This window comes from Centroberyx affinis, unplaced genomic scaffold, assembly GCF_046629955.1.
Source record: "Centroberyx affinis isolate AG114_WGS23_722 - 3 ecotype Tasmania unplaced genomic scaffold, CSIRO-AGI_Caff_v1 ptg001820l_1, whole genome shotgun sequence".
NCBI classification, from domain to species: Eukaryota; Metazoa; Chordata; class Actinopteri; order Beryciformes; family Berycidae; genus Centroberyx; species Centroberyx affinis.
In genome coordinates, this window is record NW_027280204.1 from 173,543 (window position 1) to 183,102 (window position 9,560).

Below are 9,560 nucleotides of genomic sequence, written 5' to 3' on the forward strand. Positions count from 1 at the left end.
GAATGAAATAATTGCATGGATCTTGTCAGTTGAATGGATACTAGCTTGAGCTAAACCTCAGTAAATGTTGCAAGTATTTACGGTTGAGGTTAAGGACAATAAAGATTGGCCTTTGGGTAATGAGATGAAAAATAATATAGACAATGGTTCCACTTAGCTTTGGTTGTTTATCCCCAATTATAAATCCACCCACTCCTCTGAATTAGTGAGATGAGTCCTGTTGCTCCAGTTCTCACGCTACTGTGCAGAAACTTGAATGACTCAATATTGGGTGTCTTTTCTGTAAATAGAGAGATAATGATTACCAGAGAGAAAACACACTATATTTCTGTATAAACAAAGCATAATTTCCTTGCTGAATGTATCTCAGTATAAAACTTCTCCCAGTGTGGTTTATGACAACTCAGTAATAACAGGAACTATCTGTGAAGTTGGATAATTTATAGGCATCATTTATGGTTTGTCAAACATTGCCTTGAACTGACCACCATCTTATGGGAAACACAGACAAGGATGCACGCAAGCATGCATGCAAATACACATGCGTGTGGCCACACGCACACACACACACACACACACACACACACACACACACACACACACACAAAGAACAGCTGTTTCTGTAAAGAGTTGAGCAAGAAGAAGAAAAAGGCGTAACACTTGGTTTCAGTAGTAAATTATTTAAAATATCACTTTTTGAAAGATTCAAAGCAAATGTAGTTGCAAATGTTTAAAGTATTATATTGCTAGTTTATTATTTTTACATATTCAGTAATGTAATTTATATGACAATAAAAGTAAGGTTTGGAAAGACTTTTTTTAATTTTTGGTTCATTTGAATGATATATATCAGTGGAAAAAATATATAATATCTTCATTAATAACTGCATAGCGTAATGTAGGCCCTTGCAAAGGGACTTTCAGGAAGAAAGATAGTATAAATATAGTTTTGGTCAGAACATTTGTGCCATATTCTAACAATATATCATAAATACAAAACATGACACATTCATACATTTCCAGCATTATATTTCAGAGAGAATACAATAAATATGCCTACATTAACAGGTGGCTCTATAAATGCCTGATAAGGAAATGTGGGAGAAATCAAAACGTTTTTATTGCTACGAGAAAAATCAGAGATAAAACATGGACAAAGCTTAAATTACAATAGAATAAGTGTCAACTTAGTTTTCATTGTTGTGAAATTAATGTGAGATGTAAACTTATGTGTCTTCAAGACAACAAGACAAACCTGAACTTTGTTTACAATCTGAAATGGAGAATAGTCTTTTAAAGCAGGCAAAACAAAAAGTAATTTTGTTCATGCTAAGACACTTTTGTAGATACAAATTTAAAGAATGCTTCAGTGATATGTTTTATTTGGCCTGAGCTGCTGAAACACTGTCACTGATCCACATACGTGTACAAAGTGTCTCGGTTAAGGCCATTTTCAGAGAAAGGCACTGAATCTGATGAAGAGAAAGGCTGTAGTCTGCAGCGTTGTGCCCAGTGCAAGTCCTGGCCCAGTCCAATTATTGCAGAAGTAAACAATGGAAGAGTATAAACAGCTGAACAGTAGAAAACGCCCCTCCTCAAAGACACAAGTCATGTAAACAGGCAGTCCAAGGGGGCCAAGAGACGACATCGAAAAGTTTTATATCCTCGATGTGGGAAGAAAATATTTCTGAATTATGTCTTCAAATATATCAGCTATATGAGGACTGCTTGAATCGACTTCCCCGGCACTTAAAACATCCCCAAAAGAGAAAACTCTGATTTCAAAATAATCAGCCACGCATCCTCCATGTCCATTTTTGGGAACACTGGGAACCTCCGTTTCCCCCAAGTCAGTGATATTTCCATCATGATAGGTGGTACATGCTGTAGCCCAGCGGAGCAGCATAGAGTCCTAAAGGCGAGAGGGGCAGTATGGGTCTGTGGTGGTGGTGATAGTACGACTGTCCGTACAGCGACACGGCGCCCAGCGACAGCGGTAACGTAAAGCCGGGGTGCAAGGCTCCGGCAGCGGCCGCCGCCACCGCCGCCGTCTTGGCGTCGGCGGCCATTTTGAGTTTCTCCAACTCGGCCTCTTGGAGCCTCTTGGCCTTTGCCCGACGATTCTGGAACCAGATCTTCACCTGGGTCTCCGTCAGGGTCAGGGAGGAGGAGAACTCGGCCCGTTCGGCGATGGACAGGTACTGTTTCTGCCTGAACTTCCTCTCCAGTGCCAGCAGCTGGGACGTGGTGAACGGCGTGCGGGGCTTCCGGTTGGTCTTGTGTTTTCTCAGCGGGCAGGAGGCGTTCAGCTGACCTGGGACAGCAAAGATGGAGGAAGAAAAAAAACACAAAAAAACACAAATATGTTAATTATTTTACTGCCACATTTTCAATATTAAGAATTCTAGTGATTCATCATGGGAGACGGAGTTGAAAACACAATCTAAATGATGTGTAGTCACTTACCCCCTCCAAGGCAATGCAATACTGATCAATACTTTTTTTTGGTTTTACAAATAAATTGCAAATGGCTACTTTTAATCATTGTTCAAAATGTTTTCATAATGCAAGGCTTAATGACTTTGTTAAATCTCATGAATTTACCAAATATTTTCATGTGTCATTCATGTGTTAGGAGTATAGGGGGAATGGGCAGGGAATTCCCCATGTGACAACACGCCTCATTTCAACAGGCAACAGCTTACATATCATACATAACACAAGAATAATGATCTGAAAGAGAAATCTAACTTGTTTACTCTAAATAGTCCACATATCTAAGCCTAATCTAATTCAAGCGTTTTTTTTTTCCAATAATTGTTGGGTTTCTGTCCGACAGGAAGGAGCACAATAGCAGAGGCGTTATCTTAAAAAGTGCAGATTGTATTTCAGTCAACTGCAACAGTTAGTATGTAAATAAGGAAAAGTTTGGCCTCTGCAAAGTCATATTCCGATCCAAACTCTCAAACTTTGCTGTCAAAGTTTGAGAGTTTGGATCGGAATATCACTTGTTATTATAATATGACGAGTTATTATAAGAAGAACTGGAAATAACCAGAAAAACGTTGGTTGTGCCATTCTTTAAATAAAATAGCCTACATAATTTCCTCACAGTATAGGTCAATATATTCTTTGAGAGAAAGAATGGTGAAGGAAACATCTCATATAAAATCCAATACATTTTAAAAACCCACAAAGTGCCTGTGGGAGAAACTTACGCGGCTGTGTGGAAAACGCGCTGCTTGTGATCCAGGGCGCGCAGTCTTCTGACTCTGACGCCTCGGACTTCACCGGCGACGAAGGCACAGCCGGTAAGTGATTTCGGCTTCCCCCGGGAGGGCTGCACGTCTCCCGGCACAGATACGGAGAGCACAGGCCCGTCGGGGACATTACCACCGGTTTACCGCAAGTGAATTCACCGCCGTGGCTCTCCGTCTTCCTCCCGGACATGAGCGCCTCCACGCTGAACGGGTGATGACGGCGCGTCACCGGAGATCTCTTCTCCTCCATCGTCCCCTCCGCCGAATCCGCACGGTTACTGTCCTCCTCGGACGAGCTGCACCCCAAGTCCTTACAAGTCCCATGGGAAGCCATTTCTTCTCCGGGTCTCCTCCGAAAAAAAAGGGTCAGTTCCAAGCGGACGGGGCAGTGGAGGGGCGGCCAGGTGGACAGCCGGCGAGCGCAGTGTTGTGGAGCTGTCAAGTGCTGTGGGAGTATGTAGAGGCATCACGCTGACACGGCCCAACTTCGGCCAATCACTGCCGTCCAAAATTTCTAGGAGTGAGCAGATGCTGCCTTCACGTACTGTCGGAAATGTTTTCATTAATAGTGGAGCGCACGCTGACGTCAAAGAAAGTGGTAAATAGGACTGGGAAAGTGGGAGTTTTCTGTGAATGTCGAAATGTGATATTTAGGTGGCGGAGAGCATAGACGGTGTGTCAATGTTTGATGGTGAAAGTGATGTATAGCTACAATAAGTTTGGGCTTAACAAGCACAAAAGCAGTTATATCCCACTTGATTTCTCAAATTAAAAAAACAGTCACCAAAAACAGTTTTGTTACAGGATCCATTTTGTTAGTATTTCCGACCAAAAGCAGTTGAATGCCCAACAAGTCACTTTTACGACATTTAGTAATACGAGGTTGCGAGGAGCACTTGAAGCCAGCAAGAGTCAGCTAGAGCACTAGTTTCCAAAGTGGGGTAGATTTCTTTGGGACCCCAACTAAAAAATAAGTTTAATTTCACTTATGTTTGATTCATTATAAAGTTGGGGCAGTATAGAAGGATATAGGAATCTTCCCAGATGGGGTGTCCTCAAATACAATCTTATCAAATGAGAGTCTGTGGCTTAATTTGGATCTATTCAATATATTTCATCATGTCCTTGTCATGAAAACTTTTGGGAGCTATCAGGTTGGCCTCTTGTTGCCTCACTGGTCTCTTAGAACAAGTACGTACAGTGATAGGCTACAAAAATAATAGCAGCGCCACAGCATTATCACATGTTAAGCTTCAATAATGGATTAGCTCAAACTCTAACCTCATGAGACTGCATGTGTAAACACGGGCCCCATGCGGATAATTATGGAGAATCTTAACCGGGATAATACACAGATCAACTCTCCTCCATTTGTTTCCCTCTCTCTCTCTCTCTCTCTCTCACTCTCTCTCTCTCTTGTTAAATTTACAATATGTTGATTATTAATTATCAGGATTGTCTAAACTTGGGCATATCCACATCTGCTCTTGAATAGTTTTGTAGATGTAGAGTATATTGTTTGGGTCTTTGGTAACTGATTCTAACTCAAAACGCAGCTGTATTATATTACTCCAGTGTTTAACAGGGGGTGTCACACTCAAATTACAGCGTATTACATTACTAAATTACAGATTTAGTCTCTAAAATCATTAGCTCGGTCCAGCTGGTGTCTGAGGCGTGACTGGACACAAACTGGATGGAACAAAAATTATCTCGCTTCTCAAAATCTGCAGCCATCTCATCCGTCTTCTTGTCCTATGATTCAAGCCCAATTTTCGATGGGCATTAGCAGTGAATGAACTCACTGTGATTTTCCCAGAACAATTTCACATTGTGTCAGATGAAAGTGCCAGGCTCCTGATTGATAACGTTACACTTGTTAGAGCAGTTTATCGGAAGAAATAGTCCTTTGATAATTCTTGAAATATTTTAAGTTAAAAGGACACTCACTTGTGTTAAGGCTTTTTCCCATATCAACAGGGTCATGGCAGTTTATAATTGCAAAGTGCTCATAACACCAGAGCCTTTACTAATTGGAACTGTTGGTCTATCGCTGAATTATAATTACTTGCTATTTCACATGACAAGGTCTATCCGCACTCATAATCTGCTATGTCTGAGTGGTAGAAGCAGTGTGTGTGTGTGTGTGTGTGTGTGTATGTGTACAATAAATCTTGCTGCTTGCACAATGTACCTTTTGTCCACTCCTAGAGGAATTGTTTGCATTGTTTCTATTTTTTTTTTTACGCTGACAGATGGCACAAGGAACAGTCTGACAACCAGTCACTTGAGTTTGGATTTACAAAACCTTTAATTTCTACACACAAAAATAAAGGTGCGATCTGGAACTGAAAATGGTTCTTCAGAGTGATGCCGTAGAAGAACCATTTATTGTTCCACAAAGAACCTTGCAAGAACCTTTTCATATCCCAAAGAACCATCATTATTGGATAAAAACAAACCCCTCCATAGTATATATTGTGCAATTGCAAATGAGGCTACACAAGGGCAGATTAACAAGCAAAGGACTGCAAAAATGGTTCTTTAAAGAACCTTGGTCTGAAAGGTTCTTTGTGGAAGCATTCAAAACAGTTGCAGGAGGCTGCAGCTGATTGAGAATGAATGCAGTATCAGTGTCAGTATCAGACTGCTATGCATGAAAATTGATGTGCGTATACGTGAAGATGCATGCCTGATACTGTGTACATAGTATGTAGGCTGTGTTTGTTTGTTTGTTTGTTTGGATCCCTGTTAGCTGCCGCATCTCAGCAGCTATTCTTCCTGGAGTCAATTTAAAACTTTACGTTGTGACAATACATTGCGACAGTACAACCAAACAGAACATATAATGTTACAGAATAAACAGGACCACTGCTAGAACATACATTGAACATACACTAATTGAACATACACTAATACACTTTGACAATACAACCAACAAAACATTACAGAATAAACGATCACTTGAACACACACAAGTAAGACAAGCTCCTAAAAATAAAGAATAATTAATAAACACTTAAACCTTTATTTTTAGTAGACAGGTTTACATATATAGACATGTAAACATCTCACAACTTTAATTAGAACAGACAAAATGTGTGTGTGTGTGTGTGTGTGTGTGTGTGTGTGTGTGTGTGCAATTCATTAGTAGGTGTAACATAAAAAAGGGACAAGAAAGGGGGACACATTACATATTTTTTGCCACCTCCCTCAAATCACTAGATCTGTATAAATAAACCACATTGTCTGTAAAAATACTAAATGTCTGTTTCTCTGGGTGCATAAACAGCCACTGCATGAGTCTTGGGCAGCCTGGCTGTGTTCAGACTCTGCAGCAGGACTCAGTTCCCAGGAGGCCGCCACCGCTGCCTTATTAAAGTGGGGTTATTTCACAGACAATCAGAGGTTTGTGAAGGCGCCAGTGAGCGGCCAGATGAAAGGACCGACTCCTCGGGGGAGAAACTGTTGCCTTTTTTTTTTTTGCAGCTCAGTTCAGGAGTCCCACCTCCATCCTCCTCTCCCTCTACCCCCCCTCCCTCCCTCTCTCTCTCTCTCTCTCTCTCTCTCTCTCTCTCTCTCTCTCTCTCTCGCTCTCGCTCTGCCTCTGGTTGTGCCCTCACGCCCCTCAGGCACCTCGTCAGTCAATATTCATGAAACGGGTTCCTCCTTTCTCTCCTTCCCTCCTGCCTTCCCTCCTTGCCCCCTTTCATTCTTGCCTGGTCTGGTTTACTTACTTTTCTTTACCTCACTGCAATTCCCAATAGGCTTCATTTCAAGTCAAACCTTCTTTCATTCATTTGTTTGTCCGTTCCTTAATTCTTTATTGCCTATGGGATGGGAATTAAGGAAGGAAGGATCCTTCCTCCCTCCCCTCCTTCCATAATTCCTCATTACCTTCCTCCCTTCCTTCCTTTCCTTGTCCTTAGTTCCTCATTTCCTTCCTTCCCTCTGATTCCCTTCCTGCTATCCTTCCTTCTTTCCCTCCTTATGTCCTTAATTTCTCTTTGCTCTTCTTCCGTCTCTCTTTATTCCCTTCCTTCCTTCCTTCCTTCCTTCCTTCCTCCCTCCCTTCCTTCCTTCCTTCCTTCCTTCTTTCCTTCCTTCCTGCCTTCCTTCCTTCCTTCCTTCCCTAAAAATCCTCACTCACTCATCTCAACTCACATTTAAATGATCCAGCTTCACTTCAGATGAGTGGTTTTCTAGAGAGGAGGAAAGAAAGATGCAGTGTGATCATGAGTTAGGTCAAACAATGGAGGACATAGAAAATCATTCAGCATGTGTTTAACCAAATTGGAGTTAGTAGTTTCACCACCAGGTCAACTCAGATTGCATCTGGAAAGTTGCCAAACACAACTCACTGAAAAATCTGGAAAACACAAAATGGGCTAAAACAAGGAATGAAAACATATTTACAAATATCATTAGGCTCCACTCTAATAGTACCAAATCTCCTCTTAGATGGAATACATGAGCTGAGGCACGGGAACTACTACATACTGAATACAGTAAGTATATGCATACTAAAAGTGTTCTAAGCAATTAAAGAATAGGGAAAAGGGGACTATATCTTCATGTGAAAGATGATTTTGCAAGAGACGAAGGAGGAGACTGACGAGGACAAGGAATAAAGGAAGGAGGGTGGAGGGGGGGAAGAAATGAGAGGGGGTGCCCTCCCTCCTGGGTGTAGCAAAATTACCAACACATCCCACTTCCTTTTTTCCATAATATCGTTTGAGCTTGATAATAGGGAAAGCAATTTGTCTGAGCGTGTTTTGTGTGTGTGTGTGTGTGTGTGTGTGTGTGTGTGTGTGTGTGTGTGTGTGTGTGTGAAGCTCCAGAAGCCTCCGGTTGTGTGGGTAGGGGCACACCTCAGAGCATTGTAATTACAGCAGGGGCTTTGAAGTGGTGGAATGTTGGGCCGGGATAATTGGCAGGCTGTCCTACACTCACACAGTATTTACATTGCCATTAAAACACTTATTCACGCCATGACCCCGTAGCACATCACAATCTATACTCTGTACTTATATTGGGAGTTAGCAAATTTAAGTGGACTCAGCAGATAGCTGCACAAAGTGGACCTATCAACAATGACTAGAATGAGTGGCATTATAGAATGTGAACCATAGTGAAGGCTGCATGCTTCTAAAAGTAAATAAGTAAATAAGTGAGGAAGTAAACAAGTAAATACTGTAGGTTTGTAAGTAAAGAAGCAAGTGATAAGCAAGTGAAAAAGCGAGCAAACATTATGTGTAGATTATGTGTAGATAGATAGATAGATAGATAGATAAAGACATTTTGAAAGTGAAAATAAATTAACTGTCCAAACGCTCACACACATGCACCAACACACACATACACACACACAAATACATCTATACACACACAGTAATTACATTGATGACATCAGGAAGCTTGACAAACCAGCGGGACCTGGTGAAAATGGAGACTGTCCCCGACACACACATGCACACACACACACACACACACACACACACACACACACACACACACACACACGCATATACACACTGTCATCACATTGTTTTCATTAACATCTAAATTGTCTCAGTGCTGACTCCCTCTCTCTCTCTTTCCCTCTACCCCTCTCTCTCTCTTCTTCTCTCTCTCTCTCTTCTCTCTCTCTCTTTCTGAGCTTCCCAAGCCCTCTGAACCTCCGCCTGTAATGCACCTAAATGACTACCTTGAATAGTACGATGGCGCCAGGGCCAATTAGCTGTTAACACTGGAGACAGATCTATTCAGAAGCGAGAGAATGAACCCTCCTGTAATGTGAAAGATTGATGCCTACTTTGCTAATGACAAGAGAAGCAGGTAATCTGTTGCTTGACTCAGCCTGGGCTTTGTTACGGGACAGTCAGCTGATGACTGTGAGCCTGTAGGGGAGTGCTCCCGAGAAAACTGATGATGGAGTATTAGTCACTGCAGGGGTTGAATGGAGGACACACACCCACACACCTACACACATGCATGTAAACACAGGTACATATGCATGCATGCAGTTAAGTAAAAAATATTTATGCTTCTGAACACACACATGTAAGAAAGCATATACACTGAAACAAATACTGTATACTCTCATATTCTCATAGGCTCACACATAAATATACACGTGCCGCCACATGCACATGATCATGCAAATATGCGCTCATGTAAAACACAGTTATGCAATGCACACACTCACACACACACACACACACACACATGCACACGGAAGAAAGTTCACTTAATGCCAAAAGGAATGTATCTGTTCCTGTTTCTGTACAACTCTGTGTA

The 9,560-nt window shown here is 41.7% G+C and overlaps 1 protein-coding gene across 1 annotated transcript; it reads right to left on the reverse strand.

The window, feature by feature from the left end:
* Positions 1 to 751: 751 nt before the first annotated feature.
* Positions 752 to 3,677, reverse strand: LOC139652534 (homeobox protein MSH-D-like). Its single transcript, XM_071529638.1, has 2 exons — positions 3,219 to 3,677; positions 752 to 2,314 (listed from the first exon to the last, which is right to left on the reverse strand). The coding sequence occupies exons 1-2, from the start codon at positions 3,592 to 3,594 to the stop codon at positions 1,866 to 1,868; spliced, it is 825 nt and encodes a 274-aa protein (XP_071385739.1). The 5' UTR covers positions 3,595 to 3,677; the 3' UTR covers positions 752 to 1,865.
* Between the last annotated feature and the right edge of the window lie 5,883 nt (positions 3,678 to 9,560).